Here is a 22,755-nt window from a genome sequence, read left to right as displayed (position 1 = left end):
TTCCATAGTGGCTGTACTAATTTGCATTCCCACCAACAGTGTAAGAGGGTTCCCTTTTCTCCACACCCTCTCCAGCATTTATTGCTTGTAGACTTTTGGATAGCAGCCATCCTGACTGGTGTATAATGGTACCTCATTGTGGTTTTGTTTATGTTACTTTAAATCACCTTGTTAGTTGGCTCTCACTTTATTTTCAAAATCTATCCTTGGAATCATTAGTTGCTTCTAACTACTTCAGCAGTGAAACAGTAGCCACCACATAAGCTTACACTGAAGTCAGATTTCAAAATACCAGATCATAACTTCTAATTACTGCATACTGTTCACTGACCAGTATGCATCCACCACAGTGGATCCACAGTGTACTTATCCACCCCCTTTGTGACTGATGGCAAAGTCTCCATCAATGATCTAGATCAAAGAACTAGAGCATGTTCTCTTTATAATTTGTGAATTATATATCTAGAAGGTAAATCTGGAGTAGTATCACTGATAGGTAAGATATACAGATAATTTCATTCCTAGATTGCTTTTCAGAACTACTGTAATAATCTACAGTCTCCCCAGCTCTTAAGAATATGTTCCCTTCACCTTCTATGCTGAAGAGCACTTGTTTTTATCTCTTTCTAATCTTTCCATTCTGGTTGATGCAAGAAAGTTCCTTGCTATTTTATTTTGCTTTTCAATGCCTACTGATGAGTTCACATACATATTTATATACTTACCAGCCATTCAAGTTTTCCTTCTCCTATTCATATATTTTGACCATTTTGCCATTTGGGTTCCCATCTCTTTCTTGTTATTTATCAAGCGTCTTTTGGACAGAGTGGATATTAATTCTTTGTGACTTGTCTTGAAAGTGACTTCATGACTTTGTCTTGAAAACATCTTCTCTCAATCTACCATATGTCCATGGACCTTGTCTATAATGTTTTTGGTTAAACAGAAACACTTTTGATGTATTTAAATACATTTGCTTTTCACATCATGTGCTTTGGAGATTCTAAGAAGGCCTTCCCTATATCCAAGACCATTGGAAGTGATCTTTTATTTATTTTCTTTTATTACATCTACAGCTTTATCTTTCTCATTTAGGATTTTAATCTATCTATTGATGATGCTTTTTCTCAGCAGAGTACAGGCTTCTTAAGGTCTCCCAGCACACCAAGCTGACTTCCATAAAAGAAAAGCTCAGTAGTTCCTACAGGGTTTTGATACCTTAGAGAGACTGAATGCTGCTTTAGTCCAAATATCTACCACATTGATAAAACTATGTATCTTTTAATGTGACTGATTTTATTTTCTTAACTATTAAGTCTAAATGTATAGGAATAGCACCTCTATCTCCAGTACCTAGGACATATTGTCTCCAACATGGTGGACTATAAATATTTATTTTATAAAAGGAGGAATATTATAGTCTTTGCATTTGTCTATAGATTTTAGAAAGAGGTAAAATGATGTGGAGTCAACTCTGGATTCCCAGAACATAGCTGCCACCTTCTTGGTCTATGACTGAAGAGAGGTTAATGATCCTTCTCATTTGAAAGAATGTCAAACAGTGGAACAACAACAAAGCGGAGAGAAGGGGAGGAATAGAGAAATAAAAAATCCTATATGTGTATTTCCTATACATATAGGAAATATGTCAAGTAAATAAAGTTCAATAAAGAGATTTGGAAGTCTAGGATTACAGTGTCAAAGGAGTCAATGTGGAGTTGGGGAGAAGGGTGGTAACAACACAACAGAGTTTAGAGGCAAGGATTTTGGAGCAAAGTGGCCAGGGTTCAAATCTAATTAAGAGTTGAGGAACCTTGGGTGATTTACTTCAGCAGTGAAACAGTAGTCACCACATAAGTTTACTCTGAAATCAGATTTCAAAATATCATATAATAAATATAGAGAACTTTGTTCATAACTCTGAGAAGCCCTGGTTTCTGTAAATAATAAAGCAGTTTAATAAAGGATGAAGTGAAGGCCAGTTGGAGAAAAGCATCTGGGATGTGACTGAGATAAGATATTATACATTTTATAGAAGTCAGGCAATGTCTTGTTCTAAGTCTATCTCAAGGAGAGAAACATTCCTGAAATTTTATAAACCCAACATCCTCAAGTTTTCTCTCAACTTTATCTCCCGCTGATTCCATGTTGGATCCAGAGGAGATTCCAGAATTCCATGCTGGATCCAGAGAAGAATCAGGAAGTGTTGACATCAGGAGGAAAGGAGACTGGAGAAGTATGTCAGGCTCAGTTATGAAGGACTTTATGAATCATGCTTGAAGTTTGGATATTAGAAGTTTTCAAAGAATGCATAATCAGAATGGCACTTTAGAAAAAAATAAGTCTGAAAGCAATGTAATAACAGGGCTCAGAGGCTAGCCACTTGTATGATTAGATGATCACTTCATATTCAAAGCCTTTCTCATTAGAAAGAGGGTGTGTTTTGACAGAGAAACAGGTTTCCGTGTTTGTGGGAAAAAAATTAAAGTGAGATATCCTAGCAAGCTTACGCAAAAGATCTTAAAGAGTTCAGCAGAGGTATGCAAAATCTCCCTTTGGAATACTATCCTAAGAAACCATTCTCCAAATGGAAAATAAATAAATAAATAAATAAATAAATTTTTTTCTTTGTAAGCAATGGAAGCACCAAAAAGAAAATTATTTTCAGGTTACAAATTCTAGTTTTCTGTGTGAAAAAAGAAAAAAAAAAGCAGAACAAATACAGAATTTAAAATTTTATCTCTCCTATGGCACAGTCATAAAGAATCCACATGCCAATGCAGGAGATGCAGGAGAGGGTTCTATCCCTGGGTCAGGAAGACGCCATGGAGTAGGAAATGACAACCCACTCCACTATTCTTGCCTGGAAAACTCCATGGGCAAAGGAGCCTGGTGGGGCTCACCATACAGCCCAAGGGGTCACAAAGAGTCAGACATGACTGAGCGACTCAGCATGAAGCATGTACTAGCCTGAAAATAGTAAATAAAGTGCATTTCCCATTTAAATGTGTTTTATGAAAAGAGTAAAGGAAAAGATGAATCAGTGAGAAAACAAATGGAAGGAAGAAAATTTAAATGAATGCTTACATTTAGGAGGGCCTGAATTTCAACTCCCTATTGAGGAGTGCTAAAGCAAACTGAGCTTTACTTTATAAAATAATCTGGGATCTGATTTTAGAATGGAAACTGAGCTGCCTGTGCACGGCCATGTCTAAACTAAGACCAGATTTCTATCATTTTTATGCCTTTGAAATATTTCTAGTTTTCCTATTGATGTTTGTTTATTCAACTGAACAGTAAATTAAAGGTATAAAAATAAGTATTTATGGACTCAATGGTACTATTGCATTGTGAACTTTAATTTTATCCTAAATAGACGTGAAACATCTCTGCATACATCCTAAAGCTTAGGCCTGATGCTCCATCTAGAAGCTCCTAGAAGACAGAGAACCTGTTGTTCTCAATCAAAATGGAATCCCTTGTGCCAGACACAGTGCCTGAACATGATGGATGGTTAATAACTATTTGTTGAATGAACCATTGAGGGAATGAAGGAAGGAAGGGAGAACAGAAGATTATCAATATAATTTATATTCAACACGCGCAGACAAAGGGACCTCCAATGGTAGTATTTTTCTTTGGGAATAATCAGTGATACTCATTGGCTCCTTTGTTGTTTTATTCCCAGGGTGTTTTTCTGTCTTCCATAATATTTAAGGGCTACCATTTCTAGCACTTACAAAGACTTCCAATTGCTCTGAAATATGATAGATTACTGATAATTTTTAAAGTAGATATTCTTTACTAACAGAAAAAAAGATATTCCATATGATTTGTGATGACATTGCCCATAGAGAAAGTGTTAAGCCAATTTGTCAGCAATATATTGACTCTGTGACACAAGTTCAAAAAAAAATTTTTTTAATAGCAAAGAACAGACAGATTTCCTAGGATAAGGAAGAGAGCAGGAGGAGATTACATGAGGAAAACTGAAAGAATTAAAAAGGGAGAGAAACTTCAAATGTTGAAGAACAGTGAAAACACATGGAGAAATGTGGCATAGGTGCTATCTTTCCTATCCTTCCTCCAGATCCATAAAGTTAGCAGATTGCTTTAAAAACAAACAGGGTTGGTTTAGTGCTCTGCAAATGTCCCATTTTAAAGCATTCTTTCTGGAAGAATATGAAAGTAAACAATATATTTTTGAAACATATTTTGGATTTTGTCTAAATAATTTTTGGTTTTGTTTTTTAGAAGCAGCTTCAGCACCCTCAAGTAAGTGTCTTGGCATTTGTCAATTCTAATATGTATTAATCTCCTGCAGGATCCAGGGAACTTTTCACAAAATGTCTACTTCCAATTCAGACTGTCTATCTCATTTCAGACTCCCCTATCTCAGTCTCCTTTCTTTCCATTTTACCCAGAATTCCCACAGTTCATAGAGGAATTTCGGGGCAGTAAAATATTTAAATCACAAAATGAAAAAACAGGAAATAAAGTATCTCCTGGTTTTAATTAAATGTTTTTAAAAAGAAAAGTTAAAAATTAAATTGAAAGAAATTAGCTGTTGAATTTAGGAAACTGTGGTCTAAAGACAACAGTTACAATGCTTTTCAGGTTTTAATTCCCAATAAGATAGTGAAGGGAAAAAGGCACTTGTTGAGGAGAAGCAGTAGTCTCCTTTCCAGCCCTCTTAAGGTCTATCTCTACTGCAACTAAAGTTGAAAGTGAAAGTCACACATGCATGGACTGTCCATGGAATTCTCTAGGCCAGAATACTGGACTGGGTAGCCTTTTCCTTCTCCAGGGGATCTTCCCAACCGGGGGATCAAACCCAGGTCTCCTGCATTGCAGGCAGATTCTTTACCAGCTGAGCCACAAGGGCAGCCCAAGAACACTGGAGTGGGTAGCCTATCCCTTCTCTAGATAATCCTTCCAACCCAGGAATTGAACTGGGTTCTTCTGCATTGCAAGCATATTCTTTACCAACCCCAGCAAATATCATAGAGGATTTGATGGCCCTGGGATGTAGACCACTGATGTTCTTAAGAAAAGAAGATTATCAACATTAAATATATACCATATTCAAGAATAAAAGATTAAAAAGAAACTTTTAACTTTAGAAAAGTTTATAGTAAGTATTTATATTAATAATTTCCCTTTCCATTTTCTTCATATAGAAACACCTTGGTCTTGAACAACATAATAGCTTAGTATTACCACTTAAGCAGAAGAGGAGACCACATAATTCTTCCTTTCCCTTGCTGTGGGATTAGTGCCACTTAAAAAAATAATAATAACTCTTTATAACTGAAAGGAAAATAAATATGAAGGGAAAATATATTGATAAAATTATTTATCAGAAAAATTGGCATTCTTCTTGAAAAACAGTATTCAGTGATTCAAACAAACATGAGGAGGTAGCAGAGAATAAAAGAGACAGATGTAGCTGAGAAAAGAAAGGAAAGGAAGGACTTAAATCTGCAAATACCAGTCAAAAGAAAGCTTTCAATTCTTGATGGAGCAAAGAATTGAAAAAAAATTATAATGAGCTCCACTTACCCAACTGTCCCTGAAGCCTACCAAATTGAGGGTTCATAAAATCCCAAAAACCAAAGCCATTCTTAAAGTCATAATACTAAACTTATGATACATTTCAATATAACTGAAAGTGTTTGTCATTTCTCAGGAAAATAATTTATGGTCTAAATAATGACTCAGTAGTTGATCCAGAAGTTTAATCTAAATTATTTTTTTGGTTTATTTAAGCCAAACATTTATAGCCTCTTGATAAGTTCTAAAAAATGTTCTCTAAAACATACCAAGCAATAAAAAAGATGGAGAAATCTAAAAATAAATGAGCTGGTATATAGGAAAGAATGCTAAAGATCCAAAAACATGAGTTAATTTTTAAAATACAGATAAAGAGGAGCTCTTTTGTTTTAATCTATCAGTTTGCGAAAGATTGAAAAGGTTTACAGAGTATAATGTTTTTAGAGTTTGGCCAAATTTCTGTTTCTATGCCCTATTGATATTAAGGTTTAACTTTTCAAGAGTACATTTGGCAATGTTTCAAAATACAAAATGTACATACCCTTTGACTAAGAATTTATACTTCCAGAAATGTTTTCTAAGAAAAACTAGGACAGCTTTTCAAAGGTATATGTATTAGGTGGTTTAACACAGCATTATTTATAATAATTAAAATTTGAAAATAATATTTAATATGAGGTCGTTATAAAATTATGAGATTTTTAAATAGAATTTATGTAAACATTTAAATGATCTTATCAATCAATATTATTGACATATAACTGTTAAATATTTTTAAATTAAAAGATCACTGTAGTAATCTCAATGTATTTGTCATATGCTTATATACTATAAGAACCAGTTGTTTTCCTACCTTAAGTAATGCTACCATTTCTAAATTATTTTTAATGCAGAATCCTTGAAAATCTGTGAGAGAGCTAAGGAAAGTTCCAGCTTCACAGTCTTTCAAAATGCTAGTTTAGCAATTGTTATCACTCAAAGGGAGATGGAACTTTCTCAAGGAATCACAAATATTACATAATAATTTTCTCAGAAAAAGTTCTCCTTTTCAGTTTACATCTCTTTTTAATTTTAATCATACACTCTAGCTATATTCTACTGAGCAATTACCAATTTCTTGTGTTGTATTTTTCCCTTTTCTCAATTCAATACTTAAAAAGGTACTATATTTCAAGGATCTCTTATCTAACCCTTTGTGTGTGTACAGTTTCACAAATTTTATATTATTGGGAAGGCAAATTTAATGACTCAAGCTTAACCCAAAGCAAAAATGTTTGATATGAAAAGATCAAAATTACTTAAATGTTAATTATGTACTTTTATTATACGCTTTGTTATATTTTCAGGTAATTTGAGAGAATGTTCAAAAACAGAGGCAAAAAGTGGCACTGGAGAAACAAGAAAAACTACCCCAAAACAGGATATTTATTTGAGAATTCAAGTAGTCCCACCACAAATTAGCCAAAGTGGTCCTAAATACCAGCATAAAAGAGATTTAAGTGGCCCTGAGGAGAACTATGAAAAGGGACAAAAACCAAAGCCTGAAGTGAAAGTTGAAAAGCTTCCTGAGAAAACTCTGAGTAAAGAAGGGAAGAGAGTAAAAGATGAAAAAAGAAAAGGTATCAGGGAGGTTACGGACAAGGAAAATAAAATAGAAAAGGGCCAATCAAAGAAAGGACATAGTATAAAAGATGAAGGTGAAACTTGGGAACGAAGGGTGAATGTGAAAAAGAAGGGAGACGAGGACACAGATAATAAAGACAAGAAGGGAGATGAAGACAGGGAGGACCAGGACAAGAAAGAAGATGAAGATAGCAACAAGAACAAAGACAAGGTGGAAGATGAGGATAAGACAAAGAACAAGGACATGAAGGGAGATGAAGATAAGATAAAAGTCAAGGATATAAAGGAAGATGAGGACAAGACAGAGAACAAGGACATGAAGGGAGATGAGGACAAGACAGAGGACAGGGACACGAAGGGAGATGAGGACAAGACAGAGGACAGGGACATGAAAGGAGATGAGGACAAAACAGAGAACAGGGACATGAAAGGAGATGAGGACAAAACAGAGAACAGGGACATGAAAGGAGATGAGGACAAGACAGAGGACAAGGACAGGAAGGGAGATGAGGACAAGACAGAGGACAGGGACATGAAGGGAGATGAGGACAAGACAGAGAACAGGGACATGAAAGGAGATGAGGAAAAGACAGAGGACAAGGACAGGAAGGGAGATGAGGACAAGACAGTGGACAAGGACATGAAGGGAGGTGAAGACAAGATAGAAGTCAAGGATGTAAAGGGAGATGAGGAAAAGATAGAGTACAAGGACATGCAAGGAGATAAGAACAAAACAGATGACAGGAACATGAAAGGAGATGAGGACAAGACAGAGGACAAGGACAGGAAGGGAAATGAGGACAAGACAGTGGACAAGGACATGAAGGGAGATGAAGACAAGATAGAAGTCAAGGATGTAAAGGGAGATGAGGAAAAGATAGAGTACAAGGACATGCAAGGAGATAAGGACAAAACAGATGACAGGAACATGAAAGGAGATGAGGACAAGACAGAGGACAAGGACGTGAAGGGAGATGAAGACAAGATAAAAGTCAAGGATATAAAGGGAGATGAGGACAAGGACATGAAGGGAGCTGAAAACAAGGCAGAAGACAAGGACATGAAGGGAGATGAGAATAAGACAGAGGACAAAGATACAAAGGGATTTGAGGACAAGATAAAAGACAAGGACATAAAGAGAGATGAGGACAAAAAGAGCAAGAATATCAAAGGAGATTCTATGAAAAAAAGAGATAAAATAAAAATGAGCAAAGAGGACAAGGATATAAACCAAAGAAAAAGTTCCAGGCAGAAAAAGGACAGTAAAAAGTCACACTGATGAAAAACAGCACCAGATTTTATAAACTAACAAACAGAATTGAGTAATTTCACTCCAACACTATCAACTTCAAAACTAGCTTCCAGTCTTTTACAGTATCAATTAAAATGATAGATTCCTCACATTTCTTTAGCCACAAAATTTCTGCTTCTTTGCTTGCAACCTGGCAAAAAATCCTTCATAAATTTCATCTTCTTAGATCTCTCAATTTCAAACTTCAGCTTCCAAATGTAAATTTTTCAAAATGTAAGTCCATTATGTATAATTGTCAACAAAACACAATTTTTCTGAAATAAAACCCTGATAAAGAAATGTCAAGCTCTTTTTCTCAACTAAGTATGGTATTTCCTTACTTAGGTACTTAGGTATTACTTCCTTATTTAGGTATTGCCTAAAACTGTTTAGTCTCTACTAAATGCAACATCCACAGAGGAATGCAAGAATATCTCATCAAAATATAAATATGAGAATAATAAAACAATATTAAAAGACAAATATCAAAACATGATTCAGAAAGTCAAATACAACAGGAAAAATTCAGGAAAGAAAAATCTCTTTGAACAGAGGTAATACATGAAGGACTCTAATAGGCAGTAAAATTTGAGCTGGTCATCACAAAAAGACAAGTAAGATTTGTATATTGTTTGAGGCCCGTGGATTAGTAATTCCTCTAACAAAGTATAAACTCCTTGAAAGAAAAAGGAAAATCAGTATCTTACCATTATCTTCATCTTCAGTGCCTGCCACAACATTTACTAAATTGAATTTACTGGGAAAGGAAGTGAGGGAACAATAACAAAAAAAAAAAAAAGATTAGACATGAAAAATATATTCTATAGGCAGGGAGTAGAGAATTTGTATATAGCAAAGTTCCCCCAAGTGTAGTCCCCAGACCACCACTAACATATAAAACAACTTCAGGTGGTACCCAAGTAAACATTGTAACAGTAACATTTAATATTTATCATAAGAATTAGGAAAAAAGTGTATCAAACACATCAAGCCCTTGACTTTGAAGAAATTATAGATTAGGATGAGACTCAGTAAAAAGGTGAGTTAATTTAAGGAAAAATATTGAATAGAAAAGAGTACACATCTTCTTAGATATGGCAAAAAAGATGACGGGATCTGAATGATTGAAATTTGCCAAACACTGAGGGTATCAGAAGAAAATAAGGTTGGAATTTAAAACCAGGGTTCTTGAGGGATTTAAGCTTTTATTTTATTTATTTGATAGGCAACAGAAATACCAACATAAGCTGGGATGACTTGCAGAAAGAGTAATTTGGTAGTTTGGACAAGAGAAAGGAGGCTGAGATCAGTAGAATACTACAGTGACTGTTGTTACTGTTGCTGTTCAGTCACTAAGTTGTGCCCAACTCTTCATGGTGTCATGGACTGTAGCCTGCCAGGCTCCTCTGTCTATAGGATTTCCCAGGCAAGAATGGGTTGCCATTTCTTTCTCCAAGGAATCTTCCCGACCCAGGGATCAAACCCACATCTCCTGCACTGGTGCACGCATGCTGTTGCTTTAGTCATAACTGACTCTTTGCGACCCCATGGACAATAGCTCCCATGCTCCTCTGTCCATGGGATTCTAGAGGCAAGAATACAGCAGTGTATTGTCATGCCTTCTTCCAGGGGATCTTCCCAACCCAGAGATCAAACCCACATCTCATATCTCCTGCACTGGCAGGTGGATTCTTTACCACTAGTGCCACCTGGGTAGCAAGATTCTTTACCACTGAGCCACCAGGGAAGCACACATTGTAGTGACATAGCCATAAAAAGATAAGAACCTAAATTAATTTGGAAGTGATTCGATAAAATAAAAGAAACAGATGTGAGAATCATCTTGAAAAGGAAATGAACTAACTTTGACAACTAACGGAATGTATATGACATGGATAAACTCAAAGAGGACCCCAGGTTTTTCGACACTGGATAACTGATAAGATGACAGCACCTTGATCGAAGAAGGGGAATCCAGAAAAAGAAAGATACTAAATTATTTGTGAACCATTGAGATGTAATAAATAATGGCTTTGCACTATCCCTATAATAATTATACTGCATTTGAGAGACTTCCCACAATAACCATTATAAGGTCAATGTAGAGTTCATTTTTTAATTCTGTGAGATCCAAGCTTATATTTCCAACTGCATACTTTAGTACTCCATTTTGATTGACTCATTGAGCAAACATATCAAGTGCCTATTACATGCCAAGCATTGCCTTGGGTGCTGAAAATGCAGTGATGGGCACAATTCATGCCCTCATGGAAACTTACTCCAAGTAGAAAGACAGTAATCCAATAATAAAACATGTAAAATTGCAATTCTAATAAGCATAATTCTTAAAATGACCTGTAATAGGAAGATTTCTACCTAGTCAACTATGTCAAGGAAGGCATAATCTTAATAAAGCACTGCTTGACAGAGAAAGACAAATATCACTTGTGGAATCTAAAATATTATACAAATGAATTTGTATACAAAACAGAAATAGACTCAGGGACAGAGAAAACAAACTTGTGGTTACCAAAGTGGAAAGGAGCAGGGAGGGATAAATTTGGGGTTTGGGATTAGCAAATATAAGCTACTATACATAAAATAAACAAGGTTCTATGATACAGCACATGGAACTATATTCAGTATCTTGTAATAAACTATAATGGAATATTAAAAAATATATATATACATATATGTAGAAATGAATCACTTTGTTGTATACCAGAAACTAACACAACATTGTAAATAAATTATACTTCAATTTTTTTTAATTTTAAGAGACTTATTTTAAACAAAGAAAGTACTGCTTAAACTGAGAACTAAAGGAGGAATAGGAAGCATTAGAAACAGAGGAAAGAGAAGAGTAGGATAGGACAGAAAGGCATCTTGATGAGCACAAACACAGTCAGTAACAGGGACTGACAGAAGCCCTGTGTGGCCAGAGCACAAAAACCAATAGCAAAGATAGTTCAAAACAAAGCTGGAGAAGCAGGCCAGAAGGTACACTATTTAGAACCTTTAGGACATGGGGTCGTAGAGAGTTGGACACGACTGAGCGACTGAACTGTTAAATTTTGTCTTTAATCTTTGCCAATTGAAAACCAACAAAAGGTTTTTAGTGAGACATGATTAGATTTTCACTTTGAACCAAAAATAACTCTAACTGCAAGTAAATGAGAGTTTGAAGAAGGGCCAAAGTGGTATGAGAAGACCAAATCAGATGTTACTACAATCATATGAAAGACGAAGGTAACGTTGTGGTGTTAGTGGAGATAGAAATGGATAGATTTAGGAGATACTTCCATTTTGTATATATTGAGCTTGATGTGCCTTTCAGGAGGAAATATCAAATAGGCAATTGATAAAGAGGTAAGAATCTCAGAGATATCTGAACTGTAGATATAAACTTGTCATCCATGGGATTGGTAATTGAAAAAGCAAATGAAAATTTTATAACTAAAAAATAAAATAACCAAAATGAAAAATCACTGGGTAGGGTTACCAACAGAACTGAGATCACAGAAGAATCAAGAACAATTCAGTGGTGATTTTGGATCCTTTCAAAATGGCATTTGGGGAATACATGCAAATCCATGGCTAATTCATTTCAAAGTATGACAAAAACCACTGCAATGATGTAAAGTAATTAGCCTCCAACTAATAAAAATAAATGGAAAAAAAAATGGCATTTCCAATAAATGGTATGACTGAAACAACTGGACTTCTACCAAACAAAAAAAATTAGCTGCAACTTAAATCTCACACTTTATTTTTAGATTAAATCAAAATTGATCATAAATCTAAATCTAAAATGTAAACTAAAACTGTTAAAAGTAAATATAAGAGGAAAAATATTGTGACTTACATACAACATGAAGAGCCATGTTAACAATCCATAAAAGAGCCATAAAAGCCATAACAATCCATAAAAGAAAAATTAGATAAACTGGACTCTTTCAAAATTTAAAACTTTGGTTTTCAAAACTTCCTGAGGAGGGAACTCTGCTTAATGTTATGTGGCAACCTGGATGGGAGAAGAGTTTGGGAGAGAACAGATACATGTATGGGTATGGCTGAGTAGCTTTGCTATGCACCTGAAACTATCACAATATTGTTAATAAGCTATACTCCAATACAAAATAAAAAGTTTTAAAAAAAAAAAACCTTCCTGATGAGAAGATGAAAATACAAGAAACAGACTCAGAAAAAATATTTGCAAAACACATACTCAACAAATGACTTATCTCCAGAAAGTATCAAGAAGTGTTTAAATTCAACAGTAAGAAAACAAACAATCCCATAGAAAACTGAATAAAAGATGTGAATGGACATTTCACCAAAGAGGAAACAGAGGAAAAGATATTCAGCATCATCAGACATTAAAGACATGCAAATTTAAACATGATGAAGTAGCACTAGAGATCTACAAACTGGCTAAAATTTTAAAAGTACTTATAATACCAACTGTTACAACAATTAGAGCAACTGAATCTTTTATACATTGCTATGGGACTGTAAAATAACACAGCAACTCTGGAAAACAGCTTGTCAGTTTCTTGTAAAGCAAAATTTACACTGACTATATAATCTAGCCACCATCATACTACTGGATATTTGGCCTAGAGAAATGTTTAGGCTAAACGTCCACACAAAAAAAACTGTACAGGAATATTCATAGCAGCTTCATTTCTAACAGGCTAAAGCAGGAAACAATCCAAAGGTCCTTCAATGAGCAAATGTATATGGTATATGGCAAAATGTGGCATATTCATACAAGTAAATACCATAAGCCATCAAAAAAGGAACAAATTACTAACCCAAACACTAATCTGGATGGCCCTCCATGGTGTTATGCTGTTTGAATCTCAAATAGTTATACATGTATGATTCTATTTATAACACTCTTGAAGTGACAAATTGATCAAGAACAAGTCAGTGGTTGTCTAAGGTTAAAGTTAGGGGAAGGTCTAACTAAAAAAAATTATAGCCTGAGGGAGAGTATTTGTGATGATAAAACTATTTTGTATTCTGATAGCAGTGATAATTTCATAAATTCATATATGTGATAAAATCTCATAGTACTATAGATTCAAAAAGAGTATATAAAAACTGGTGAAATCTGAACAAGTTCTGTAGTTTTACTTAATAATACTATTCCAATGTCCGTTTCCTGATTTTGAAAAATCTATGATTATGTAAGATGCTATCACTGGGGAAAGATGGGTGAAGGCTACTTTGCAGAGGGGTGAGGGGTGGTAGGGTTGAAGCGGCAGTTGGAGGGCAGGGGGGTGGTTTGTTTGCTTCTTTGTTTGGGACACACTATTCTTGCCACTACTTGTAAATCTTAAATTAATTCAAAACAAAAAGATTTTAAGGACAGGAGAAAGGAAAAGCCGCAAAACGGATCATATTATACCTGCTGTTCTCGGAGAAAGTACAAGTCAAAACGCATTGCATTTTTTCAGGTTTCAGTCAAACTGCGAGATACCAGTGTATATGAGAGATGGAAAGTGGTGGGAAAGGAACTTAGCTCGTTGGAAGAGGCGAGCGCAATCTCTCTTCCTGAGGCTGATCCTTCAGAGAATTCCTTGTATATCCATGGCTGATTCATGTCAATGTATGACAAAGACTACTACAATATTGTAAAGTAGTTAGCCTCCAACTAATTTAAAAAAAAAAAAGCCAAGGCTCTTTTCGGTGGTGGGTCTAAGGAGCGAGATCCCGAAGGCATCCTCCTAATCACACGGAGCAGAGCTCGGACAAACCGGTGGGGAACTACAGTCTCAGGTTGCAGCACCTCCGGGTAGAGCCTTTTCTGGGGTTCCCAACTACAGCTGCTACCAGGCCGCTCGCCAGGCCCCTCTGCGTCAGGCTCCTCCTCACCTTGCCTACCTTGCGTCATCCTGTGCGGAGCTTGCGTCACCCTTTGCTATCCCTGGCGTTAACCTCTCCTCTCAGTTTCCAGCTTTGATTTCTTTCTCATCACACTTTCTCGTCTTCACCCTATTTCCCTCATCGCCTTGTCTCCTCGGTTTCCCCTTCATCGCCTTCTCCTCTCATTTTCCTGACACCACCCTCTCCTCTCAGTTTCATCCTCTACACCTTCTCCCCTCAGTTTCCCCCTCCCTGCTTTCTCCCCTCACAGTTTTGCCTCACAGCCTTCTCTCCTCATAATTTCTCCTCTAACGTCCCTTCATTTCAGTTTTCCCGTCACTGCCTTCTCCCCTCTGTTTTCCTCTCACCATCTTTTGCCCTCAAAATTTCCTTTCACCACTTTCTGTCCTCAGTTTCTCCGTCACAGCCTTCTCCATATCAGCTTTATAACACTGCAGGACACTACGGAGCAGGCAATGGCAACCCACTCCAGTACTCTTGCCTGGGAAATCCCATGGACGGAGGAGCCTGGTGGGCTGCCGTCTATGGGGTCGCACAGAGTTGGACACGACTGATGCAACTTAGCAGCAGAAGCAACAGCAGCAGCAGCAGAACACTATGGGGACTTCCTGGATAGACACCTCTGACCCTGTCCTGTGCTTTAGTTCCTCTCTGAAGTATCTTGTTAATAATATCTGATAGACATTCCTGAGTTATTTTACAGATAGAGAAACCCTACCAAATCAAAGAAATTAATTACTTGACAACCCTGAGCCCAGTAGCCCTCAGACCTACTGGCGCATAAGGATTGATAATATGACACTGCCTCCTTAAAGCACCATCTACTAGTCAGAGAATCGGGCAGCAGCTGATCCCACACTCTGGGAAGTCCATCCCTCAGCTTGCTTTTAAAAATGATTTGCTGGGTTTTTCTGGGAAGTCAGTGGTAAAGAATCCCCCTGCCAATGCAGGAGACACAAGTTCCATCCCTGGACTGGGAAGATCCCATATGCCACAGAGTTACTACGTCCATGCTCCACAACTATTGAGCCTGTGCTCTAGAGCCTGGGAGCTGCAACTAACTGAGCCCATATGCCACAGCTACTGAAGCCCTCACACCTCACAGCCTATAGCCTGTGCTCCACAACAAGAGACACCACTGCAGTGAAAAGTCCTCACACCACAACGAAGAGTAGCCCCAGCTCACTGCAACTAGATAAAAGCCTGCAGGGCAACAAAGACCCAGCACAGACAAAAATAATTAAACTTTAAAATAAATCAAAAAAATAAAAATGCATTGCTGAACCATCTGAGAATACAGCTTTTAGAGTACAAGCAGTCTGGAATTCCCTGTACCTCATCCTACAATAAACATTGCACTTTCCTTCACTACAACCCAGGGTCAGTAGATTGACTTTACTGCATTGGCAAGTGAACCCAAGTTTGGTTCGGTAATAATTTCTCCTCACTGCCTTTTCTGCTTGTACTGTATACTCATCACATTCTCAATTTCCCCTTCATAATCTCACCCCCTACCTTCCCCCTCCCTGCCTTCTCCTCTCAAAATTTTCCCCTCACTCCCTTTTCCTCTCACAGTTTCTCCCTCACTTCCTTTTCCCTTCACAATTTCTTTTTCACCTCCTCTCCCCTCAGTTTCTCCCTCACTGCTTTCACCCACAATAGTCTCCCCCTCACCCAATTCTCCCTTCAGTTTCACTCTCACCATCTTCTATTTTCAGTTTCCCCACATTCCTTTCTCCCCTCACTGTCCTCCTCACCAGCTTCTCCAATGCATTTTCCCTCTCAGTACTTTTTTTTCAGTTTCTCCCTCAAAGTTTCTCCTCTCTTTGTCCCCTTCAACTCGTATTTCCCTCTCTCCACTTTTTCTCTTGACGTTTTCCCCTGGACCTTCTCCTCTCACAGTTTCCCCCTAACTACCTTCTCCCCTCTCGGTTGGTTTCCTTTCACTACCTTCTCTCCTCACACTTTCCCCTCAGGCCCTTTATTCCTCACTGTTTGCCCTTACTAACTTATACCCTCTGTGTCCTCCCCACATATTCCCCCTCATCACCTCTCCCCTCACTGTTTCCCTCTAACCACCTTCTATTATCATAGTTTTTCCTCAACCTTCTCTCTTCAGTTTCCCCCCTCTGCCTTCTCCTGTCACAGTTCCACCTTCATAGCCTTGTCCCCTCACAAATGTCCCCCTCACTGCTTACCCTTCTAACCCTTCCCCTCACCAGCTTCTCGTCTCAGTTTTTCCCTTCACTGGGTTTTTCTATCACAATTTCCCCTTCACTACTTCTCCCCTCACAGTTTGCCCTCACCTTCTCTCTTCCTTTCCCCCTCATTGACTTTTCCTTTCACAACCCCTTCCGCACAACCCTCTCTCCTCACCTTTGCCCCTCACTGCCTTCTCTCCTCAGTTTCCCCATAACTGCTTTCCTTTGTCATAGTATCTTTAAAAATAGAACTACCATATGACCCAGTAATCCCACTCAATGAAGTCCAATGAAATATTACTCAGCCATAGAAAAGAATGAAATAATGCCATTTGTAGCAATAAGGATGGACCTAAAGATTATTACACTAAGTGAAGTAAGTCAGACAGAGAAACACAAATATCATATGACTTCACTCATACGTGGAATCTAATTTTTTTTAAAGATACAAATGATCTTTGTTTACAAAACAGAAACAGACTTACAGATATTAAAAATGAACTTATGGTTAGCAAAGTGGGGAGGGAGGAGTGTAAGTCAGGAGCTAGAAATGAACATACACACACTACTGTATATAAGATAAATAACAAATAAGGACATCTTTTTTGGGTGTTAGTTCTAGAAGGTCTTGTAGGTCTTCACAGAACCATTCAACTTCAGCTTCTTCAGCATTACTGGTCAGGGCATAGACTTGGATTACTGTGATATTGAATGGTTTACCTTGGAAATGAAGAGAGATCATTCTGTCATTTTTGAGATTGCATCCAAGTACTGCATTTCAGACTCTTTTGTTATCTATGATGGCTATTCCATTTCTTCTAAGGGATTCTTGCCCACAGTAGTAGATATAATGGTCATCTGAGTTAAATTCACTCATACCAGTCCATTTTAGTTCGCTGATTCCTAAAATGTCGACGTTCACTCTTGCCATCTTCTGTTTGACCACTTCCAGTTTGCCTTGATTCATGGACTTAACATTCCAGGTTCCTACGCAATATTGCTCTTTACAGCATCGGACTTTACTTCCATCACCAGTCACATCCACAACTGGGTATTGTTTCTGAAGTCATTCCCATCAATTTTCTCTATCACAGCATTCAGTCACCATGGTAGTCTCTGACTGTTCTCACTCAAAGTTTTTACTCTGCCTCCTCTCCTCAAACTTTCTCCTCAGACCCTTTCATTCTTCAAAGATTCTTCCTCACTGATTTCTCTACTCCCAGTTTCTCCTCATAATTTTTTCTTGCAAGTTTCCCTCAAGAGGCTTTTCCTCATAATTTCACCTCACCACATTTTCCCTTCATGTTTTCTTTTTCACTTCATTTTCTTCTCACATTTCCCCCTCAATGTCTCCTCCCCTCACAAGTTGCTTGTCACTGACTTACATTTTCCCCTCAGCACTTTTTACCTCAAAATTTTCCCCCACTGTCTTTTTCCCTCAGTTTCTTTTCACCATCTCCTTTACTCATATTATTCGCCTCATGTCCTGCTTTTCTCACAATTTTCTTCATCGCCAACATTCCTCATAGTTCCTCTTACAACTTTGCTGACCTTCTATCAGAGTATACAAGGAGGGAAAATGATAATTTATATTCATCCAACAAATATTTATTAATTAGACATATATAACAGGAACTATAACCCCAGACTTTGAGGATACATGTCCCTGATGAGACTTACACTCTGGAGGAAACTTGGGCATCAATCAAGTAGTCAGGACTAACTGTAAATTGAAATAACTGCTCCAAAATTTTTTAAAAAAGGGATTCTGTGAGACCAAATAATGAATGCATTCCATTTAGACTGGAGAGACAGCCTGAGCACCAACTGAATGAAAAGCAAAGAACTACAGAAAGAACTCAAGGGAGAGGGTAAGATAAAAAATAAATTTGTTTAATTTATGGTTACCAAAGGGGAAACTTGCCGGGGGGCGGGGCAGCAGGAATAAATCAGGAGCTTGGGATTAGCATACATCCTCTACACAATACACATCACTCACCTTGAGATCCAGAGCATCAAAAATGGTTATAATTTCAAAATTGTCCACACTGTAGTGTAAATTTTACAGCACACAGACATCATGAGTTTAGATGTCTTTGCCAATATTTCATTCAATAATATTAACCAATAAGAATGTGTAGAAATTGAACATCTAATAGGAAATCACAGTAGCATTTTTAATACAATCAAGATAATAAGAATTGTTCATGTTTTAAATTGTGAAACATTTTAATTGTCCGATTCATTAGGAAAAAATGTCACACACTTTAATCACCCCAGTGAGAACAAAGCTTCAGACAGTTGATACTGAGACACTTTGGGCTTTTTTCTTTCTTTTTTAAAAAAAATTTCATTTAGTTAGGCCATTCCCTATCTTCTTGGCTTACCAGCTTATAAACAGTACAGCAACAAGGCAGAATCCTATATGCATTAAAACCCATTTCCCCTTTATCATCTTTGGTGAGAAGACTCATGAAAGGACACTGAGAGCTGATAAAGCATATCAGGCTACATGTGTTTCTACCTCACACATCACCGACTGGAAGGCTTGCATTATCCAAGTCCACAGGGTCATAATTTTGTTTCTGAGGATCATTTTTCTTTAAGGTTTTAGCAGAGCTTGTTCAGTTACTTTGGAAGCTGATTCTCTTGGAGAGATAGTGTAGACCTTGAAGTTCCATGGCTTGAACTTGGCAAGAGATTCATAAAATCCTCGCTTCTCCATGGTAAAACTTGAGATCAGAGTAGAGTTGCTGCAAGAGGCTGTGGAATGTGGGGTGGCTGCTGCACACTGGCAGAGCAGAGAGCATGTTTAGATTTGGAAAGACTGTTGGAATGTTCCTGCAAAGAGGAGTGGTGGTCAGACACAGGCAATCATTAGCAATAAGATTAGTAACTCAGTGTGAGACATTACTCTAGGGGACGCTGATCTGCCAGGTCCCCGCTGTACTACAATGGCACCTGAGGCTGCTTTAATCCCACAGTGCATTTCTTCAGGGCTATCAGCCTGCACATAGAGAGTTCCAGAGGATGTTACAATTTCAAAGAGGTAGTCTCTTGTCATTATGTCACTTGGTTTATGTTCCTGGACTTTATGAACCTCTTTAAGTGGTATTACATGGAGAGGTCCCTTTTCCAGTTCAGATCTAAAGTAACCTGTTGTGTTTTTATCCAGTTGAAAATGTCTTCTCTTCCATTTTTCATCACTGTTCCTTGTTTTACACAATATCCAGCTTTCATAACTGCAGTATCTGAAGGTGGTTTAGGAGTAAAGTAAGGAAGACAGATTTGTGACCGCTTCAAATTATTTCTGTCAATAGTTTCACCACATTCACTTGCTTCTTTTTGAGTTGCAGTAATGATGGCCACTCTACCAACAGTGTCAGTTCTGTAAGACATTTGCTTCTTCCCATATTTACCTTGGTGACCTGTTATCAGAATGAGGCTGTGATACTGACTGCTTTGATATTGTAACTTTTACAGCTTTGTTCAACACATTTATCCATTCTACTAGGTCCTGCTGATCATTGGCTTATAGGAAATAGTTCCTCATCCCTGCATTCATAACTTTGAAATGTAGGTAAATTAGAGAACTTCCCTGTTGCTCAGACAGTAAAGAATCCTCCTGTAATGGGGGAGAACCAGGTTCGATTCCTGGGGCAGGAAGATCCCCTGTAGAAGGGAATGGCTACCCACCCACTCCAGTATTCTTGCCTGGAGAATGCCATGGACTGAGAAGCCTGGCAGGGTACAATCCATCTGATCACAAAGAGCCAGACACACTTACCACTTTCACTTTTTTTTTAATGGCTCCACAATTCTCAATCCAGAAGGTAGGTTCTGTGGATTATCCATGTATCATACAAAACTATCTCCTCTAGTATCCAGTATGAGGTACCTCCAAAGAAATTTCCCACTCTATTCATTTTCTTTAATGTCTGGAAAACCACAAATGAGATTCTGATGATCCACATAAGTCATTTTTAAACTTGACCAGCACTCATTGGTCCCTCGAGCCTCACAGCTCACTTCAACCGGTGCCGTGCTTGCAGAACCCGCCCCACCAACCCTGCCCAGGCCCCGGGGTCCCACAGGCACTGAGTTGCCTGAAGCGGGCTGTTTTTCCATTAACCATTACCATTGGACTTGGAAGCTCAGAGGGGCAATGCAGTGATAAGGGGCATACAATGACCATGGCTCCAGCTCTTGGTCAAAGCTTTTTGCAATTCACCCTGCCTCTGAAAATTCTCTTCTTCATTTACATCTTAATTCAGACAGCAGTTCTCTTATTTCCAGCTGCTGTTAACAGAAATGAAAAACCTAGATCCTTCTCCTTAACTCCTTAAATGAACACAACACAGGTTTTTTACAGATAACAAAAATTTACTGAGATCTGGGGAAAACGGGTGTGTTTTATCCATCCCAGAATAGGAAATACAAAAAGTAAAATGTTAGACTCCTTAAAACTCCATCAGCCACCCATTTCCCTGGAAATTTTTGGCTGGCCAACTTTTCTGATTTGATAGTGTCCATCCTCCAAAATAGAACTGGGGACCAACCGTCACTCTCTGGGTTCTATTTAACAAACTCAAATTGGATAAAGTAACACCACCAGGCTTCCCTGGTGGCTCAGCCTTAAAGAATCCACCTGCCAATGGAGAAAATCTGAGTTCAATCCTTGGGTCGGGGAGATCTCTTGACGAAGGAAACGGCAATCCATTCCAGTATTTTTTGCCTGGGAAGTCTGGTGAACAGAGGAGCCTGGTGGGCTTCAGTCCATAGGGTCACAAAAGAGTTAGACACAACTTAGAGACTAAACAACAACAAAAACACGACATTAGTCTGCAGAGTAATTCAACCTCTCATCATTTAGCATATCCAAACAGTATAAAAACTTCATGAAATATTTTCCGTTACTAAAAGAAAAACAACGTCCCATAGTAAACTTCAGGCCACCCCCAAACCAGCTCAGAGAGTCAACTTTTGTAATCTATTACCTGAGCACATGGCATGAACTGAAAATTCTCATAACCACAAGCCCAAGAGCTTGTCTCCAGAGCAGGAGTGCGAGACTCCCAACCAACCCGGCTGCACCTCAGAGGCCTCTGTCACAAGGGGTCTGAAGCTCCAGGAAGAGCCACAGTGAGGGTCCAGGACAGTGACAGGCCCTAGGGGGACACAGCCTCGGGGTTGCAGGGGAGCAGGGGACACTCGGCCCCTGGAGGACCTTCAGCACCAGAGCCTGAGCTGAACCCCGCCCCTGGGAGGCTCACAGGCTCCTCCAGAGAAGGATTGCTAAGGGCAGCAGGGAGCCCCTCAGACCCTCCCACCTTGGAGCAGACGGTCAGGGACACGTCTCCTGAATTAATCATGAAGTATGGAAAGAGGGTCCCAGAGAAGGAAGCCTGAGGGAAGGAGAAAATGTGGGAGCCATCAGCCATGTTGTAGAAGGAGACATCCCCTTCCTGGTAATCCAGAAACACCCCCATCCTAAGCCTGGGGTGGGGAGCCTGCATGAAGGATAGCAGAGTCTGCTTTGCAGTACAGGCACAATATCCTCTTTCAAATCTCCCCACAACCCAGAACCCCTTTTCTGGGGACTCTATGTACCAGCCTTTCCTGTTCACACCTTCCCTACAGACCCCCAGGGCCCACTCGCTTTGGTCTCCATCCCTGATCTCCACCTCCCAGTAACAGCGCCCTGATGTGATGCCCTCAAAGCCCAGTACACTGCAGGTATCTACAGAGTTAGAAGGAGACCTTCAAGGTCACACTTGTCTTTTCATGAGAGACAACAAGGTCTGAATGGGCAGATGCTGGATCCAGAGTGACAGGCCCTGCAGAGAAAGTTATCTATCATTCAAGGTCCTCCCCTCCCCAAGAACACACAACCACCCCTCAACCCAGAATCCCAGCTGCATGGGAGGAAGGCTAAGCACCCTGACAATAGGAACTTGTGATTCAAGTCTATGGGCCTCCAGGCAGGAAAAGGACCCACAAGACTGATTTCAGGGTGCGATATGTCACAGAGCCCTTGAGGACCACCCTGCTCTCCAAGGGCTGAAGGATGTCTATTTAGCATTCAATATCAGCCAAAGTCATCAGTCCCACCTATGTGTGACTATCACCACCACATCCCACCCCACACTATTGATGGTGCCAGAATCTATATCACCACTGAGAACTGAAGGA

General features: G+C 38.6%; 2 protein-coding genes and 1 pseudogene across 2 annotated transcripts in view; 1 reads left to right on the top strand and 2 right to left on the bottom strand.

Annotated features, from left to right (window-relative positions):
* LOC110147941 (cylicin-2-like) overlaps window positions 1–8,987 on the top strand; it is a 56,205-nt gene extending 47,218 nt beyond the window's left edge. Inside the window, exons 18-19 of the mRNA XM_020909740.2 lie at window positions 4,255–4,275; window positions 6,900–8,987. Coding sequence (XP_020765399.2) covers window positions 4,255–4,275; window positions 6,900–8,455 — 1,577 coding nt within the window. The 3' untranslated portion in view covers window positions 8,456–8,987. The remainder of the gene's footprint in view (window positions 1–4,254; window positions 4,276–6,899) is intronic.
* A 9,448-nt stretch (window positions 8,988–18,435) lies between these two features.
* On the bottom strand, window positions 18,436–22,678 carry LOC110147942 (pleckstrin homology domain-containing family A member 1-like; annotated as a pseudogene).
* The window catches only part of PRSS16 (serine protease 16), a 6,812-nt gene continuing 5,788 nt past the window's right edge, over window positions 21,732–22,755 (bottom strand). Inside the window, exon 10 of the mRNA XM_070456965.1 lies at window positions 21,732–22,323. Coding sequence (XP_070313066.1) covers window positions 21,732–22,323 — 592 coding nt within the window. The remainder of the gene's footprint in view (window positions 22,324–22,755) is intronic.

This window comes from Odocoileus virginianus, chromosome 27 (assembly GCF_023699985.2).
Source record: "Odocoileus virginianus isolate 20LAN1187 ecotype Illinois chromosome 27, Ovbor_1.2, whole genome shotgun sequence".
Classification (NCBI taxonomy): Eukaryota; Metazoa; Chordata; class Mammalia; order Artiodactyla; family Cervidae; genus Odocoileus; species Odocoileus virginianus.
The sequence above is the reverse complement of the archived record's forward strand: the minus strand, read 5'-3'. Positions and strand labels throughout refer to the sequence as shown.